Source organism: Chelonia mydas, chromosome 8 (genome assembly GCF_015237465.2).
Source record: "Chelonia mydas isolate rCheMyd1 chromosome 8, rCheMyd1.pri.v2, whole genome shotgun sequence".
NCBI lineage: Eukaryota > Metazoa > Chordata > Testudines > Cheloniidae > Chelonia > Chelonia mydas.
This window is the reverse complement of record NC_057854.1, coordinates 10,879,817-10,899,480: the sequence shown is the minus strand read 5'-3', so window position 1 is coordinate 10,899,480 and position 19,664 is coordinate 10,879,817. Positions and strand designations below refer to the sequence as shown.

The 19,664-nt window shown below is 55.4% G+C and overlaps 1 protein-coding gene across 10 annotated transcripts in view; it reads left to right on the top strand.

Annotated features, from left to right (window-relative positions):
* Positions 1-19,664, top strand: part of SMAD5 (SMAD family member 5) — a 46,784-nt gene that overhangs the window by 8,891 nt on the left and 18,229 nt on the right. For 4 of the 10 annotated variants that reach the window (XM_037906769.2, XM_037906766.2, XM_037906770.2 and 1 more), the window contains exons 1-2: positions 13,487-13,638; positions 18,581-18,642. Coding sequence is in view for 1 of the 10 variants with exons in the window: in XM_037906772.2 (XP_037762700.1) it covers positions 14,337-14,350; positions 18,581-18,642 (76 nt within the window). In the remaining 9 variants the exon portion in view is untranslated. Of the gene's footprint in view, positions 1-13,486; positions 13,639-13,989; positions 14,351-18,580; positions 18,643-19,664 lie in introns of those variants that run through there. The other 6 variants (XM_037906772.2, XM_027825600.3, XM_043553142.1 and 3 more) reach the window with 6 other exon arrangements.

The window sequence follows — 19,664 nt, the reverse complement described above, 5'->3', positions numbered from 1 at the left end:
GAATTCAAATGGTTTCTGTCAACAATATATTCAGGGTGACTTGAGTTCACTTGTTGCATGTTTTATATTAACCTAGTTATGTTATTCATGATGGAAGTTCTGAAGCATAGGTGGGAAGAAAAACGTATTAAGTACTGCACTTGAGATCCGCCCATCTGATCTAAATTGATACACACCATGTCTGAGGTGGTCTACTATTTTTTGTGACCGCGATTTTGTAAGGGCCTTAAGAATATACAAAACTTGAATTAATGTTTATAACATGTCATTTCTACCTCCCTGTTGACTGGAAGGAGGGAGTCCAAGTTCTGCTCATTTGATCTTTGGACACTTGACGTTGGCAACATTTTTCTCACTGAATAATTCTTTGCCTCTACTGCAAAACAAGGAGAGAAACTTTCCTCTCACCTGCTGGAATATATTCATCATTAGCTTGATCCAGAATGTTGAGGATACTCTTCAAAATAATACTTTGCCTTCAGAGATGCTATGTGGTTCAAGCATTGTGCCCAACGCAACCTCCTCTGTAGGTTGAAATTAAAAATTGCATACCTCTTTATGTTTTGTCTCTCCCACTCACTCCCCAACTTAGAGTGCTTTAACCTTCTCCATCAGTAACAGGACTCTGGCGTTTTTGTACAACATACACATAATAATGCTATTGTATCTTTCATCAGGCTGTGTAAGACTGTGTTTAGTAACTCTCCAATAGGAGTGCATTTTGTTTCATGGAGACATGGCTGACACATGAACAACGCCTAAAATGCCTGCTGCCTATTTGTTATTCACGTTATTAATTAAGCTAAACAAAAGGGTTGGAAAAGACCCAGCTTTTTTATTGTTGTTGTTCCATCTTCAGACTGGTTGCCTAAGCCAGAAAAATTGTTATCCTAATGGCTACAAAGAAGGTGATGAAGCTCCTTCGAAGAACTTTTATTTTTGCAGGATAGCTATTTTATTTTTTAAATTCATACTTCTAGCAGGATCTTGATAAAGTACCTCCACAGTAAAAAGAAAAGGAGTACTTGTGGCACCTTAGAGACTAACAAATTTATTTAGTCTCTAAGGTGCCACAAGTCCTCTTTTTCTTTTTGCAGATACAGACTAACACAGCTGCTACTCTAAAACCTCCACAGTAAGTATTTTGTAACTATAGTTTAATTTCTGCAAAAATAAATATTAGCATATTATTTTTCCAGCTTTGTCGTTGGTGCAGAGATGTTGTATCAAAAGGAGGTTGACAGCGTTCACTGGTTAAACTACCTCTAGCCTTTTTCTCCACACTTACTAAATTGCAATAGAAACATATGCCTGGAGAATTACTTGAGCCCTCTGTGGGTGTGTCTACACCGCAATTAAACACCCCTGGCTGGCCCATGTCAGCTGACTTGGGTTCCTGAGGCTTGTGCTGCACAGCTGTAAAATTGTGGTATAGGGACCATGCCAGGGGGGAGGGATCCAGAGCCTTAGCTCCAGACAGAGCCCAAACATCAACACTGCAGTTTTATAGCCCTGCAGGCTGAGCCCCACAAGCCCAAGTCAGCTAACATGCGCTAGCCGTGGGTGTTTAATTGCAGTGTAGACATAGCCTGTGTCTGTCTAGTCACAACATGCTGGGGGAAATCATTCTGCTGAAGATTTCTATTTACACTAGACATAATCCTGAGCCACAGCATTTGGATCTGGATCCAAATGTTTCCAAAGCTCAGGTGTTTGAATCTAAAGCATAAGTTTAGTACACTGCAAAGGCAGTAGAATGACACAAAATTTAGTTTGGTTGGGTTTTTGATTTAGTTCAATTTCTAATTTACACAAATAAAATGTGTGGGTCTTTTTGGCTTACTAGTACATACTGTAATGCTCATTATATTTTCCTGTCTCTCTAACTCTATTTTCTAATGAATACATTGTACTGTTCTATGAATGTCTACCTTCTTGCGTTTCCCTGCAATACTCTATCAGCTATTGCGTTGCTATAGTTCTTCAAGAAAGGTGTCTGTCCACTCACATTTCAAGGAAATAAGAACTGCAAGAAAAGTACAGGACACAATTTAATTTTATGAGACACCATCCCACAAGTTGTTTTGTTTGTGGTACAATAATTACATAATGTATGATTCTTTACAGGATTATTGCTGGGCAACATCCTTTTTTTAAAATGCTACCAAACATTTCTTAGTATCTCCTTATTAGATTACAGGTAGGGCGTTCAGAAATTTAAGAGAAGTCCTTCATCCACTGTAGTTTTACAATACTCAGCTTGCCACCAAAAAAACACAACAAAAACTCCTGTGGGCAGGGAAGTTATCGTCAAGCCCTGAGTAGTGTTTCATCCATGACGGAAGCCAGTGCTAACTCTCATGACCAGAATTTCCCAAGCTTTGGGCTAAATTCCCTCCTTTTGAGTTTGGAAAGGGACAGCACCCAGCACACAATGGCCTCCACCAGAGTCACAGCCTGAGTGTCTGAATAGGGGGCGGTATGAAACACTGAGAGGCTGAGGAGGGTTTAAAGTAGAGGAGGTGGAAAAGGTGTTTCCCCCCACCCCGACAAATAATTGAAATCGGTAATTTTATGGCCAAATTCTTCATTTTGGAAATACAACCATGATGCCTCCTGCGTGTCATAGTTTGATTGCCGCATGCCCCATGGTCACACTACATCTCCCAGCATGTGCTATGGCCTCCCCTCTTGCTGAGCCACAGTGGTGCTTTATGGGAGTCCCTGGCCCACCATATGCATAATGTAGCCAAGCTGGGGAAAACAGCCCATGGAGGAGGGAATGAGGCAGCTCAGTGACATCACCCCTGGGGCACCAGTGCAGAATCTTGAAATTGAAAATGTTCCATTTTCATGGCCTCCCAACCCCCAAATAGTTTTGTCAAAAATCCAATTTTCTGTTGAAAAAAATAATTTTTGATTAAAAATATCCACCCTGCCCTAAAGACTGTTGCCCTTCCCCATCCAGCTCCCTGCTTGTCATCCTCCCTGCTCTCCACCCTTACTTCACCCGACCCTAGCTCCTCTTCAACACTCCCCTATCCCCACCTCCTCCCACAGCCCTCTGTCTGCCCCCAAACCTCCCTGCTCTCCACCCTGACCCTAGCTCCTCAACACTCCCCATCCCACCTCCTCCCACAGCCCCCATCTGCCCCCCGACCTCCCTGCTCTCCACCCTGACCCTAGCTCCTCTTCAACACCCCCCCATCCCCACCTCCTCCCACAGCCCCCATCTGCCCCCCGACCTCCCTGCTCTCCACCCTGACCCTAGCTCCTCTTCAACACCCCCCATCCCACCTCCTCCCACAGCCCCCATCTGCCCCCCGACCTCCCTGCTCTCCACCCTGACCCTAGCTCCTCAACACTCCCCATCCCACCTCCTCCCACAGCCCCCATCTGCCCCCCGACCTCCCTGCTCTCCACCCTGACCCTAGCTCCTCTTCAACACTCCCCCATCCCCACCTCCTCCCACAGCCCCCATCTGCCCCCCGACCTCCCTGCTCTCCACCCTGACCCTAGCTCCTCTTCAACACCCCCCATCCCACCTCCTCCCACAGCCCCCATCTGCCCCCCGACCTCCCTGCTCTCCACCCTGACCCTAGCTCCTCTTCAACACTCCCCCATCCCCACCTCCTCCCACAGCCCCCATCTGCCCCCCGACCTCCCTGCTCTCCACCCTGACCCTAGCTCCTCTTCAACACCCCCCATCCCACCTCCTCCCACAGCCCCCATCTGCCCCTCGACCTCCCTGCTCTCCACCCTGACCCTAGCTCCTCTTCAACACCCCCCCATCCCACCTCCTCCCACAGCCCCCATCTGCCCCCCGACCTCCCTGCTCTCCACCCTGAACCTAGCTCCTCTTCAACACCCCCCCATCCCACCTCCTCCCACAGCCCCCATCTGCCCCCCGACCTCCCTGCTCTCCACCCTGAACCTAGCTCCTCTTCAACACCCCCATCCCACCTCCTCCCACAGCCCCCATCTGCCCCCCGACCTCCCTGCTCTCCACCCTGACCCTAGCTCCTCTTCAACACCCCCATCCCACCTCCTCCCACAGCCCCCATCTGCCCCCCGACCTCCCTGCTCTCCACCCTGACCCTAGCTCCTCTTCAACACCCCCATCCCACCTCCTCCCACAGCCCCCATCTGCCCCCCGACCTCACTGCTCTCCACCCTGACCCTAGCTCCTCTTCAACACTCCCCCATCCCACCTCCTCCCACAGCCCCCATCTGCCCCCCAACCTCCCTGCTCTCCCCCCTGAACCTAGCTCCTCTTCAACACTCCCCCATCCCACCTCCTCCCACAGCCCCCATCTGCCCCCCAACCTCCCTGCTCTCCACCCTGAACCTAGCTCCTCTTCAACACTCCCCATCCCACCTCCTCCCACAGCCCCCATCTGCCCCTCGACCTCCCTGCTCTCCACCCTGACCCTAGCTCCTCTTCAACACTCCCCATCCCCACCTCCTCCCACAGCCCCCATCTGCCCCCCAACCTCCCTGCTCTGCACCCTGACCCTAGCTCCTCTTCAACACTCCCCCATCCCACCTCCTCCCACAGCCCCCATCTGCCCCCCGACCTCCCTGCTCTCCACCCTGACCCTAGCTCCTCTTCAACACCCCCCATCCCACCTCCTCCCACAGCCCCCATCTGCCCCCCGACCTCCCTGCTCTCCACCCTGACCCTAGCTCCTCTTCAACACCCCCCCATCCCACCTCCTCCCACAGCCCCCATCTGCCCCCCGACCTCCCTGCTCTCCACCCTGACCCTAGCTCCTCTTCAACACCCCCATCCCACCTCCTCCCACAGCCCCCATCTGCCCCCCAACCTCCCTGCTCTCCACCCTGAACCTAGCTCCTCTTCAACACTCCCCATCCCACCTCCTCCCACAGCCCCGCATCTGCCCCCCGACCTCCCTGCTCTCCACCCTGACCCTAGCTCCTCTTCAACACCCCCCATCCCACCTCCTCCCACAGCCCCCATCTGCCCCCCGACCTCCCTGCTCTCCACCCTGACCCTAGCTCCTCTTCAACACTCCCCCATCCCACCTCCTCCCATAGCCCCCATCTGCCCCCCGACCTCCCTGCTCTCCACCCTGACCCTAGCTCCTCTTCAACACTCCCCATCCCCACCTCCTCCCACAGCCCCCATCTACCCCCCGACCTCCCTGCTCTCCACCCTGACCCTAGCTCCTCTTCAACACTCCCCATCCCCACCTCCTCCCACAGCCCCCATCTGCCCCCCGACCTCCCTGCTCTCCACCCTGACCCTAGCTCCTCTTCAACACCCCCCCATCCCATCTCCTCACACAGCCCCCATCTGCCCCCCGACCTCCCTGCTCTCCACCCTGACCCTAGCTCCTCTTCAACACTCCCCATCCCATCTCCTCCCACAGCCCCTCATCTGCCCCCCAACCTCCCTGCTCTCCACCCTGACCCTAGATCCTCTTCAACACCCCCCATCCCACCTCCTCCCACAGCCCCCATCTGCCCCTCGACCTCCCTGCTCTCCACCCTGACCCTAGCTCCTCTTCAACACTCCCCATCCCCACCTCCTCCCACAGCACCCATCTGCCCCCCAACCTCCCTGCTCTGCACCCTGACCCTAGCTCCTCTTCAACACTCCCCCATCCCACCTCCTCCCACAGCCCCCATCTGCCCCCCGACCTCCCTGCTCTCCACCCTGACCCTAGCTCCTCTTCAACACTCCCCATCCCACCTCCTCACACAGCCCGCATCTGCCCCCCGACCTCCCTGCTCTCCACCCTGACCCTAGCTCCTCTTCAACACTCCCCATCCCACCTCCTCCCACAGCCCCCATCTGCCCCCCGACCTCCCTGCTCTCCACCCTGACCCTAGCTCCTCTTCAACAGTCCCCCATCCCCACCTCCTCCCACAGCCCCCATCTGCCCCCCGACCTCCCTGCTCTCCACCCTGACCCTAGCTCCTCTTCAACACTCCCCCATCCCACCTCCTCCCACAGGCCCCATCTGCCCCCCGACCTCCCTGCTCTCCACCCTGACCCTAGCTCCTCTTCAACACTCCCCCATCCCACCTCCTCCCACAGCCCCCATCTGCCCCCCGACCTCCCTGCTCTCCACCCTGACCCTAGCTCCTCTTCAACACTCCCCATCCCACCTCCTCCCACAGCCCCCATCTGCCCCCCGACCTCCCTGCTCTCCACCCTGACCCTAGCTCCTCTTCAACACTCCCCATCCCACCTCCTCCCACAGTCCCCATCTGCCCCCCAACCTCCCTGCTCTCCACCCTGACCCTAGCTCCTCTTCAACACTCCCCATCCCATCTCCTCCCACAGCCCCCATCTGCCCCCCGACCTCCCTGCTCTCCACCCTGACCCTAGCTCCTCTTCAACACTCCCCATCCCACCTCCTCCCACAGCCCCCATCTGCCCCCCAACCTCCCTGCTCTGCACCCTGACCCTAGCTCCTCTTCAACACTCCCCCATCCCCACCTCCTCCCACAGCCCCCATCTGCCCCCCGACCTCCCTGCTCTCCACCCTGACCCTAGCTCCTCTTCAACACTCCCCATCCCACCTCCTCCCACAGCCCCCATCTGCCCCCCGATCTCCCTGCTCTCCACCCTGAACCTAGCTCCTCTTCAACACCCCCCATCCCACCTCCTCCCACAGCCCCCATCTGCCCCCCGACCTCCCTGCTCTCCACCCTGAACCTAGCTCCTCTTCAACACCCCCCATCCCATCTCCTCCCACAGCCCCCATCTGCCCCCCGACCTCCCTGCTCTCCACCCTGACCCTAGCTCCTCTTCAACACCCCCCATCCCACCTCCTCCCACAGCCCCCATCTGCCCCCCGACCTCCCTGCTCTGCACCCTGACCCTAGCTCCTCTTCAACACCCCCCATCCCATCTCCTCCCACAGCCCCCATCTGCCCCCAAACCTCCCTGCTCTCCACCCTGACCCTAGCTCCTCTTCAACACTCCCCCATCCCACCTCCTCCCACAGCCCCCATTTGCCCCCAAACCTCCCTGCTCTCCACCCTGAACCTAGCTCCTCTTCAACACCCCCCCATCCCATCTCCTCCCACAGCCCCCATCTGCCCCCAAACCTCCCTGCTCTCCACCCTGACCCTAGCTCCCCAACACTCCCCTATCCCATCTCCTCCCACAGCCCCCATCTGCCCCTCGACCTCCCTGCTCTCCACCCTGACCCTAGCTCCTCTTCAACACTCCCCCATCCCATCTCCTCCCACAGCCCCCATCTGCCCCTCGACCTCCCTGCTCTCCACCCTGACCCTAGCTCCTCTTCAACACTCCCCCATCCCATCTCCTCCCACAGCCCCCATCTGCCCCCCGACCTCCCTGCTCTCCACCCTGAACCTAGCTCCTTTTCAACACTCCCCCATCCCCACCTCCTCCCACAGCCCCCATCTGCCCCCAAACCTCCCTGCTCTCCACCCTGAACCTAGCTCCTCCTCAACACTCCCCCATCCCCACCTCCTCCCACAGCCCCCATCTGCCCCCCGACCTCCCTGCTCTCCACCCTGACCCTAGCTCCTCTTCAACACTCCCCCATCCCATCTCCTCCCACAGCCCCCCATCTGCCCCCCGACCTCCCTGCTCTCCACCCTGACCCTAGCTCCTCTTCAACACTCCCCCATCCCACCTCCTCCCACAGCCCCCATCTGCCCCCCGACCTCCCTGCTCTCCACCCTGAACCTAGCTCCTCTTCAACACTCCCCTATCCCCACCTCCTCCCACAGCCCCCATCTGCCCCCCGACCTCCCTGCTCTCCACCCTGAACCTAGCTCCTCTTCAACACTCCCCCATCCCCACCTCCTCCCACAGCCCCCATCTGCCCCCCGACCTCCCTGCTCTCCACCCTGACCCTAGCTCCTCTTCAACACCCCCATCCCACCTCCTCCCACAGCCCCCATCTGCCCCTCGACCTCCCTGCTCTCCACCCTGAACCTAGCTCCTCTTCAACACCCCCATCCCACCTCCTCCCACAGCCCCCATCTGCCCCCCAACCTCCCTGCTCTCCATCCTGACCCTAGCTCCTCTTCAACACTCCCCTATCCCACCTCTTCACACAGCCCCCATCTGCCCCCCGACCTCCCTGCTCTCCACCCTGAACCTAGCTCCTCTTCAACACCCCCATCCCACCTCCTCCCACAGCCCCCATCTGCCCCCCGACCTCCCTGCTCTCCACCCTGACCCTAGCTCCTCAACACTCCCCTATCCCCACCTCCTCCCACAGCCCCCATCTGCCCCCCGACCTCCCTGCTCTCCACCCTGAACCTAGCTCCTCCTCAACACTCCCCCATCCCCACCTCCTCCCACAGCCCCCATCTGCCCCCAAACCTCCCTGCTCTCCACCCTGACCCTAGCTCCTCTTCAACACTCCCCCATCCCATCTCCTCCCACAGCCCCCATCTGCCCCCCGACCTCCCTGCTCTGCACCCTGACCCTAGCTCCTCTTCAACACCCCCCCATCCCACCTCCTCCCACAGCCCCCATCTGCCCCCCAACCATCCTGCTCCCCACCCTGACCCTAGCTCCTCTTCAACACTCCCCCATCCCCACCTCCTCCCACAGCCCCCATCTGCCCCCCGACCTCCCTGCTCTCCACCCTGACCCTAGCTCCTCTTCAACACTCCGCCATCCCACCTCCTCCCACAGCCCCCATCTGCCCCCCGACCTCCCTGCTCTCCACCCTGACCCTAGCTCCTCTTCAACACTCCCCCATCCCCACCTCCTCCCACAGCCCCCCATCTGCCCCCCGACCTCCCTGCTCTCCACCCTGACCCTAGCTCCTCAACACTCCCCCATCCCACCTCCTCCCACAGCCCCTCATCTGCCCCCCGACCTCCCTGCTCTCCACCCTGAACCTAGCTCCTCTTCAACACTCCCCCATCCCCACCTCCTCCCACAGCCCCCATCTGCCCCCCGACCTCCCTGCTCTCCACCCTGACCCTAGCTCCTCTTCAACACTCCCCATCCCACCTCCTCCCACAGCCCCCCATCTGCCCCCCGACCTCCCTGCTCTCCACCCTGACCCTAGCTCCTCTTCAACACTCCCCATCCCACCTCCTCCCACAGCCCCCATCTGCCCCCCGACCTCCCTGCTCTCCACCCTGACCCTAGCTCCTCTTCAACACCCCCCCATCCCCACCTCCTCCCACAGCCCCCATCTGCCCCCCGACCTCCCTGCTCTCCACCCTGAACCTAGCTCCTCTTCAACACTCCCCATCCCACCTCCTCCCACAGCCCCCATCTGCCCCTCGACCTCCCTGCTCTCCACCCTGACCCTAGCTCCTCTTCAACACTCCCCATCCCACCTCCTCCCACAGCCCCCATCTGCCCCCCGACCTCCCTGCTCTCCACCCTGAACCTAGCTCCTCTTCAACAGCCCCCATCCCCACCTCCTCACACAGCCCCCATCTGCCCCCCGACGTCCCTGCTCTCCACCCTGACCCTAGCTCCTCTTCAACACCCCCCATCCCACCTCCTCCCACAGCCCCCATCTGCCCCCCGACCTCCCTGCTCTGCACCCTGACCCTAGCTCCTCTTCAACACTCCCCCATCCCCACCTCCTCCCACAGCCCCCATCTGCCCCCCGACCTCCCTGCTCTCCACCCTGACCCTAGCTCCTCTTCAACACCCCCCATCCCACCTCCTCCCACAGCCCCCATCTGCCCCTCGACCTCCCTGCTCTGCACCCTGACCCTAGCTCCTCTTCAACACTCCCCATCCCACCTCCTCCCACAGCCCCCATCTGCCCCCCGACCTCCCTGCTCTCCACCCTGACCCTAGCTCCTCTTCAACACTCCCCATCCCCACCTCCTCCCACAGCACCCATCTGCCCCCCAACCTCCCTGCTCTGCACCCTGACCCTAGCTCCTCAACACTCCCCATCCCACCTCCTCCCACAGCCCCCATCTGCCCCCCGATCTCCCTGCTCTCCACCCTGAACCTAGCTCCTCTTCAACACCCCCCATCCCACCTCCTCCCACAGCCCCCATCTGCCCCCCGACCTCCCTGCTCTCCACCCTGAACCTAGCTCCTCTTCAACACCCCCCATCCCATCTCCTCCCACAGCCCCCATCTGCCCCCCGACCTCCCTGCTCTCCACCCTGACCCTAGCTCCTCTTCAACACCCCCCATCCCACCTCCTCCCACAGCCCCCATCTGCCCCCCGACCTCCCTGCTCTGCACCCTGACCCTAGCTCCTCTTCAACACCCCCCATCCCATCTCCTCCCACAGCCCCCATCTGCCCCCAAACCTCCCTGCTCTCCACCCTGACCCTAGCTCCTCTTCAACACTCCCCCATCCCACCTCCTCCCACAGCCCCCATTTGCCCCCAAACCTCCCTGCTCTCCACCCTGAACCTAGCTCCTCTTCAACACCCCCCCATCCCATCTCCTCCCACAGCCCCCATCTGCCCCCAAACCTCCCTGCTCTCCACCCTGACCCTAGCTCCCCAACACTCCCCTATCCCATCTCCTCCCACAGCCCCCATCTGCCCCTCGACCTCCCTGCTCTCCACCCTGACCCTAGCTCCTCTTCAACACTCCCCCATCCCATCTCCTCCCACAGCCCCCATCTGCCCCTCGACCTCCCTGCTCTCCACCCTGACCCTAGCTCCTCTTCAACACTCCCCCATCCCATCTCCTCCCACAGCCCCCATCTGCCCCCCGACCTCCCTGCTCTCCACCCTGACCCTAGCTCCTCTTCAACACCCCCATCCCACCTCCTCCCACAGCCCCCATCTGCCCCTCGACCTCCCTGCTCTCCACCCTGACCCTAGCTCCTCTTCAACACTCCCCATCCCCACCTCCTCCCACAGCCCCGCATCTGCCCCCCGACCTCCCTGCTCTCCACCCTGACCCTAGCTCCTCTTCAACACTCCCCCATCCCACCTCCTCCCACAGCCCCCATCTGCCCCCCGACCTCCCTGCTCTCCACCCTGAACCTAGCTCCTTTTCAACACTCCCCCATCCCCACCTCCTCCCACAGCCCCCATCTGCCCCCAAACCTCCCTGCTCTCCACCCTGAACCTAGCTCCTCCTCAACACTCCCCCATCCCCACCTCCTCCCACAGCCCCCATCTGCCCCCCGACCTCCCTGCTCTCCACCCTGACCCTAGCTCCTCTTCAACACTCCCCCATCCCATCTCCTCCCACAGCCCCCCATCTGCCCCCCGACCTCCCTGCTCTCCACCCTGACCCTAGCTCCTCTTCAACACTCCCCCATCCCACCTCCTCCCACAGCCCCCATCTGCCCCCCGACCTCCCTGCTCTCCACCCTGAACCTAGCTCCTCTTCAACACTCCCCTATCCCCACCTCCTCCCACAGCCCCCATCTGCCCCCCGACCTCCCTGCTCTCCACCCTGAACCTAGCTCCTCTTCAACACTCCCCCATCCCCACCTCCTCCCACAGCCCCCATCTGCCCCCCGACCTCCCTGCTCTCCACCCTGACCCTAGCTCCTCTTCAACACCCCCATCCCACCTCCTCCCACAGCCCCCATCTGCCCCTCGACCTCCCTGCTCTCCACCCTGAACCTAGCTCCTCTTCAACACCCCCATCCCACCTCCTCCCACAGCCCCCATCTGCCCCCCAACCTCCCTGCTCTCCATCCTGACCCTAGCTCCTCTTCAACACTCCCCTATCCCACCTCTTCACACAGCCCCCATCTGCCCCCCGACCTCCCTGCTCTCCACCCTGACCCTAGCTCCTCTTCAACACCCCCCCATCCCCACCTCCTCCCACAGCCCCCATCTGCCCCCCGACCTCCCTGCTCTCCACCCTGAACCTAGCTCCTCTTCAACACCCCCATCCCACCTCCTCCCACAGCCCCCATCTGCCCCCCGACCTCCCTGCTCTCCACCCTGACCCTAGCTCCTCAACACTCCCCTATCCCCACCTCCTCCCACAGCCCCCATCTGCCCCCCGACCTCCCTGCTCTCCACCCTGAACCTAGCTCCTCCTCAACACTCCCCCATCCCCACCTCCTCCCACAGCCCCCATCTGCCCCCAAACCTCCCTGCTCTCCACCCTGACCCTAGCTCCTCTTCAACACTCCCCCATCCCATCTCCTCCCACAGCCCCCATCTGCCCCCCGACCTCCCTGCTCTGCACCCTGACCCTAGCTCCTCTTCAACACCCCCCCATCCCACCTCCTCCCACAGCCCCCATCTGCCCCCCAACCATCCTGCTCCCCACCCTGACCCTAGCTCCTCTTCAACACTCCCCCATCCCCACCTCCTCCCACAGCCCCCATCTGCCCCCCGACCTCCCTGCTCTCCACCCTGACCCTAGCTCCTCTTCAACACTCCGCCATCCCACCTCCTCCCACAGCCCCCATCTGCCCCCCGACCTCCCTGCTCTCCACCCTGACCCTAGCTCCTCTTCAACACTCCCCCATCCCCACCTCCTCCCACAGCCCCCCATCTGCCCCCCGACCTCCCTGCTCTCCACCCTGACCCTAGCTCCTCAACACTCCCCCATCCCACCTCCTCCCACAGCCCCTCATCTGCCCCCCGACCTCCCTGCTCTCCACCCTGAACCTAGCTCCTCTTCAACACTCCCCCATCCCCACCTCCTCCCACAGCCCCCATCTGCCCCCCGACCTCCCTGCTCTCCACCCTGACCCTAGCTCCTCTTCAACACTCCCCATCCCACCTCCTCCCACAGCCCCCCATCTGCCCCCCGACCTCCCTGCTCTCCACCCTGACCCTAGCTCCTCTTCAACACTCCCCATCCCACCTCCTCCCACAGCCCCCATCTGCCCCCCGACCTCCCTGCTCTCCACCCTGACCCTAGCTCCTCTTCAACACCCCCCCATCCCCACCTCCTCCCACAGCCCCCATCTGCCCCCCGACCTCCCTGCTCTCCACCCTGAACCTAGCTCCTCTTCAACACCCCCCATCCCATCTCCTCCCACAGCCCCCCATCTGCCCCCCGACCTCCCTGCTCTCCACCCTGACCCTAGCTCCTCTTCAACACTCCCCCATCCCATCTCCTCCCACAGCCCCCATCTGCCCCCCGACCTCCCTGCTCTCCACCCTGACCCTAGCTCCTCTTCAACACTCCCCCATCCCACCTCCTCCCACAGCCCCCATCTGCCCCCCGACCTCCCTGCTCTCCACCCTGACCCTAGCTCCTCTTCAACACCCCCCCATCCCACCTCCTGCCACAGCCCCCATCTGCCCCCCGACCTCCCTGCTCTCCACCCTGACCCTAGCTCCTCTTCAACACTCCCCATCCCACCTCCTCCCACAGCCCCCATCTGCCCCCCGACCTCCCTGCTCTCCACCCTGAACCTAGCTCCTCTTCAACACTCCCCATCCCATCTCCTCCCACAGCCCCCAAGCTCCCTGCTCTCCACCCCTACTTCAACTCCCCACCTCCTCCCCTGTAGCTGGGATCGGGTCAGAGCCCTCCCTGCCCAGCCGGCGCCTGCGCAGTGCCGCGGGAATCTGCCTGCGCGCGCGCTCTCGCTCTCTCTCTCTCCTCCCCCGCCCCGGCCCGGCCCAGATTCACATCCGGGGCTCTGGGCCCGGCTCTGCCCGAGCGGAGGCGCCGTGTGTGTCCCGCGGTCTGAATAAAGTTTTGCCGAGAGCGAGGCTGGGGCCCAGCGCTCCCCGGCCGCGCGGCCGGTAAGTGCGAGCAGCGGCCTTTCCCCCTGGGGCGGGAGGTTCCGTTCCCCCCCCCCCCCCACACCCCCCGGGGCTTCTGCAGCGGGTCCCTGACCCCACTGGGACCGGCCCCAGGAGAACAGGGTGCCCCCTGGAGCGGGCTGGGCTGGCTTGTCCCGTGGGGAGGGAGAATGGGGGGGGCTGAGGAGGGCTGGTCCGGGGTGGGGGGCCGGGGAGGGCTGAGGAGGGGTCCGGGGGTCGGTGGACGTTGAGGGAGGCTGGGCGTGGTTGGGGGGCGGGCGGGGGAGTCGTGGGTCCTGTGATTCCGACGTGTTTTTTCCAGCAGCCTGTGGAGGGACGGGGCGTCCCGGCTCGGCAGGTCTGCTCGAGGCTTCGCAGTGAGTGAGGAGCTGCAGCCTGGCTTCACACACCGGGGGTGGGGGCGGAAACCCAAGGGGCGCTGGGACCCGTAAGAAAGATGACCCCCCTCCCCGTCTCAGCGGGGTACCCACAGAAACAACGAGGAGTCCGGTGGCACCTTGCAGATTTATTTGGGCACAAGCTTTCGTGGGTAAAAGACCCTCCCTTCTTCAGACGCACGTGGAGGAGAAGTGGGCTTTTTACCCACGAAAGCTTATGCCCAAGAAAGATGACAGAGACGCTTCCCTGTGAGGGGAGTGGAAAGAGTGGGGCTGTTTAGTTTAGTGAGGAGACTTCAGATGAGACGTGAGAGGTGAGTAAAGTACTGATCAGTTGCGCCTGTTTACACTTTCTGGTAATGCAAATGTAAGGGGGCGGGCCATTCAGTGAAATTGCAGATCAGCTCACTTAATGCTGATAACTGGAAATATGTTTTATGTGTTCATCCCTGTGGAGCTCCTTGCCTCAAATTGTTGAAGCTTAGGATTTAACAGGATTTAAAAAAGATGAGAAACTAATAAGAACAATCCTAGTTACATTATCTACAACGTAAACAGGGCTGTAAACCCTCATGATTTGTGGCATACATTTGTGGAGAGGTGGTTATTCCGTAATTATAAGGATATTCCATTAATTATTCACTATGGCAGTGGTTCTCAACCTGTGGTGTCCACAGACTATGTCTAAGGCAGTGGTGGTCCCCCAACATTTTCAGGTCATGCCCTCCCTTATCCCTATTTACAATTCCTCCCCCCAGGCTGGTAGCAGGACCACCGGTGGGGTGGGATGGGGGCATGGGCAGGGTAAGGGTGCCGAGGCTGGGAGCGGCGCCATGGGGCTGGCCCAGGCCTCATCTGCACCCCTGTGAACGTTCCTCCACGCTCCACAGTTTGGAGACCTCTGGTCTAAAGGGTCCATGAAAGACTTAGATTGAAAACTCACTGAACAAAATTCTTCTATATATATATAGACAATAGATTTCCAATGGGGTCCACACCTTCACTGGAAAATTTTTAGGGGTCTGCAAATAAAAAAAGGTTGAGAACCACTGTACTATGGGATTTCTTGTACCTTCATGCAGTACAGACCATGGCCTGATACAGGATATTGGATTAGATGGACTACTCTGATCCATTAAGGCAGGGGTGGGCAAACTTTTTGGCCCAAAGAGCACATCTGGGAATTTAAATGGTATGGCGGGCCATGAATGCTCACAAAATTGGGGTTGGGGTGCGGGAGGGGGTGAGGGCTCTGGCTGGGGGTGCGGGCTCCAGGGTGGGGCCAGAAATGAGGAGTTCATGGTGTGGAGGGGGCTCCGGACTGGGGTGTGGGAATGGGTGCAGGCTCCGGCTGGGGGTGCAGGCTCTGGGGTGGGGCTGGGGATGAGAGGTTTGGGGTGCAGGAGGGTGCTCTGGGCTGGGATTGAGGGGGGCAGGAGGGGGATCAGTGCTGGGGCAGGGGGTTGGAGCATGGGGAGAGGCTTAGGGGCGCAGGATCCGAGCGGCACTTAAGCTGCTCCCGGAAGCAGTGGCATGTCCCTTCTCCAGCTCCTACACAGATGCGGGTCCAGGTGACTCTGCACGCCACCCCTGCAGCTCCCATTGAAGCATCGGAGGGGGGCATGCCGCTGGAGTGCATGGGAGCTGGAGTGGGGCCATGCCACGGCTTCTGGGAGCCACGTGGTGTGGCCCCTGACCCTGCGCCCCGGCTGGAGCGCCAGAGTGGGGCAAGCTCCAGACCCTGGTCCCTAGCGGGAACTTGCAAGCTGGCTTAAAACAGCTCAGGCCTGCGGGCTGTAGTTTGCCCACCACTGCATTAAGGCAATTCCTGTGTTTCCATGGCTTGTGGTCTGATTAGGGGGACATAATAGAGGAAGCATGGTCTTGTGGTTAAAACACGAGACTGGAAATCAAGTGACCGGTGGGTTTTTTCCATTTCTGTGACTTCCTATGTGTACTTGGGCAAACTATTTAACCTCTTTATGTTTAATTTTTCTCTTATGGAAAGTGGGGATAGTACTTCCCTGCCTCCCAGAGACATAATTCACTAATGTTTGTATAGTGCGTTATGGTTCTTTAATGGAAGGTGCTATGAAATTGTAAAGATTATACTTAATGAATAACTTGGAGATCGGATCCAATATAATGAGATATCCAGGGAATAACTTGCAACGTTTGTATTATTGTGCTATACTTCCATGTTGTCTTGTTTATAGCTGCAAAATTCAGTTGTAGATACCATGTCATGCTACTCTCCTCTTGCTGTAATAGAGCAACTTACTTTAAACCCCAAATATTCAGCTATGGTGGTCAGCACTTTTTTTTCTTTCTTTTTTTTTTTTTTAAGAAGGATTATTCAATGCACACTTTTCCCAGCTGCAGTAATGCTTAGGAAGCCTGATGTTCATGAGTACCATAACTTTGTCAGATTCTGTATCTTGTTTTTGGTTGTGTTCAACCTCATTTCCCCCCTTCCCTCTATCTACATTTTGCTGCCACTTTCATCAAAAGCTGCTATATTTCTCACTAGTCAGCAAACAATGGTGCTACAAGGTGATGGAAAAGCTAGTAACTTCAGTAAAGGAGTTCTAGTATAATTTTTGAAAACATTAAAATGTAGGTCTTAGATTAAAATAAACTTTATGTAGTTGAATAAATATGCTGCTTGATTTCTTAATTTGATCCCCACAGTAAGACAGTAGAGGTTCCACGCTTACCCTCACTTGAATCAAACTTTGCTGACTAAGCCTTGAAATTACTGTTAATTGCCTCAAGGCATTTATTTTTTAAAAAACATCTGCCCAGTGGTTTGCCTAACTTAGTGAAACCAGCATATTTTGCTTCCCGATATGGAGGATGTATTATAGAGGGGAGAGGAAATTTTGAAAGAAAACTTTTTCAATGAAAGCAAAGGAGACACAAGATAAATAAAGTAAAGATGATTAAAAAATGAATGGGGGAAGGATAAAGTAACTTCTTATACTTTCCCTCTTCTCAAGGGAATTTTAGAACTATGAGGAATGCAAAGGAAGGATGGGATGCATTGAGAGAATGTCATCAGTGGGACTTGGATTGAATTGTTTCTCTGATATTTTTAGTTACTGAAGTTAATACATTTGAAGACTACACACTACAGTGTTGAATAACTTCCTTGCCCTCCTGAATTTTAACCCATGGCTGAACCTGAAGGAGCTCAAGCCTACAGACCATATTTTTCTTTGTTTCCTTATTTTTGCTATGAAGTCAGACTTGTTTTGATGACCTGCTTTATAATCTTTATATTGATAGAGTACTTATCTTAATGCCTAGTATTGTTCTCATCTCTCAATGCAGAATGCAAATAATGGTTTATTAAATGCACTATACACATTTCAAGGCTTGCTTGAACAGTCTTTACAGAGGATTAAATCTTTAATATTAAGAAGCAGTTCTTTGTAACTGGTCCGTTTTTAGATTCTGCTGTTTAGGGAGGTGTTAAGTGAAAGTGCCTTATTGTGTAATAGTTCTTTGCTTTTAAAATAGAGTTAAACCATTGCATAGAGATGGTCTTTGTGACAGTTATATATAGTGTTCTCCAAAGACCTTTAGTCTTCTCCATTCTTGGGAGGTGGGGTGGGAGGAGCATGGGTGATCTGATTTGAAATGCAAAGTAAATGAAAATCTCTTCGAACAAATCAGTATAGCTGTTACAAAGAACACTGTAAAAGACTTTAAAAACTCATCTGCTATTGTCTGTAAAATATGTCATCAAAGTGAAGCTCCTGCAGTAAGGGAACAACCTCATACAAATTAATGGTATTTATCCTTATCACATGGAGTATTTGTGCATTTCATGGCTCACATTGATAACTCATTTAAAATTACTTTAATATTTAATATTTAATTTTAATATTTAATACATTATCTCACGCATCCGTGGTCTTGTAAATTCTTATGCTGCTCTTTGATGGAAACCTCTTCAGCAATGTTCCTGGATCCATGCAAAAGAGTTTGGCTGGCACATCAACGTACTTGTCCAGTGCAGATTGGCAAGGTGTAGAGCAGTGTCTGCCAAGTTTGTATCCCTGTTGACCTACTACCAAGGATAACTGTCATCCTTGACATAGAGGACCTTTGTCAGACTAGTTGACGCTGATCCACCAATTATGAGGTAGTGTCTCTGAGTTCTGGGTCAGTGGATGTCACAAACTGACAAATCCAGAATGTTTTGCCATTAACTCACAGTGCAAGGGAAAGAAGTATGTTAGTGAATTACTATTGTTAGTCTTCCCTCTAAATTCTGGGGCTTTTGTAAGCTTGTAACAGCTTTAACATAGTGGAATCTTCTGTATATATTTCCTCTTTTTTAAAAGAAAAAATGTTAATGGAAGTTTATAAAATCCCTCCTTTTTGGTGAAACTAGGACTGTGTTTGTGTACAATTCATTTTCTCATGGATAGTGTTTAGTGTCTTGTACTGTATTTAGGTTCTTGCACGTGCACAGCTAAACTTTTGGAAGGGTTCATGCAGCTTCTTAAATGTCTTTTTATTTTAATGTGTTGTAGGGCTTTTGAAAAGGGCTGCCTTGATAGACCTGGAGAATGTCTTCCATTTTTCCACAGAACAGGTATAGTATGGACTGTAGTTGAGTAAATTTTTACCATACTTTTTTGGAGAGAGTGCCTGTAGTGATGAGTGTAGTTCATTTTAAATGACCATCTGGTCCTTGGTATCTTAACTGCTAAAACTGCCCACATAGGCATCAGTTTGTATCCTTGTTTTGGTGACTTCCTCAGGTCAATAGTTGTTAATTGCGAGTTGTCCACTTATATAGACATCTGCCATAGTTTACCGATTTACAGTGGTAGACGTGGATATCATTTAAGACGATAGTGATTAGAATGACAAATTTATATTTACCTTTGTTGGTAAGCTTCATTTAAAAAAATCTGTTTCAACTGATGTGGGACTATGGAAATAAAAAAAAACAAGTATTGAATTGGATTGAAGCTTTTATTTTTAAATCATTCAGTTGTGGATGTTAAAGCTTGTTTTTTAAGATCAAGCTATTTTTTTATTTCTAATATCTATATTTTTACACCCCCTCTCCCCCCCCCAAAATTGCCTTACTTTGGATGTTTGAACAGAAGCAAGCGACTTTAATGGTAATGTGAAATCAGTTGTCATTAAGGTTTATATGGAAATCCAACTGGCTGAAAGTTAAAACCATTTTTCTAAAATCTGCCCAACTTCCAATTTAGTAGTCTGTAAGTAGATTATTTTTTAAATTTAAGGTTATATTGTGTTTGTGAAAGAAGCTGAATTTTTAGTTCTGAAGAGGAAACTTGATATTCACAGAACAAGTATGGCACAAGCAGCGGTAATGCAGACTTCCTTTTAGCCACCCCATGAAAGTTCATCATTCATTACTTGAAATGAAACTGGTTCAACATGGGAAAGTGACTTGTTCTCAGGCCAGGACGACACTACAGATCTATATCGGTATAACTACGTTGCTCAGGGGTGTGGATATTTTACACCATGTAGGCAGCGCTATGTTGAAATGAGAGCTTTTCCTGTCAACATAGCTACCGCCTCTTGGGGAGGTGGATTAACTATGCTGACAGGAGAAGCTCTCCCTTTGGCATA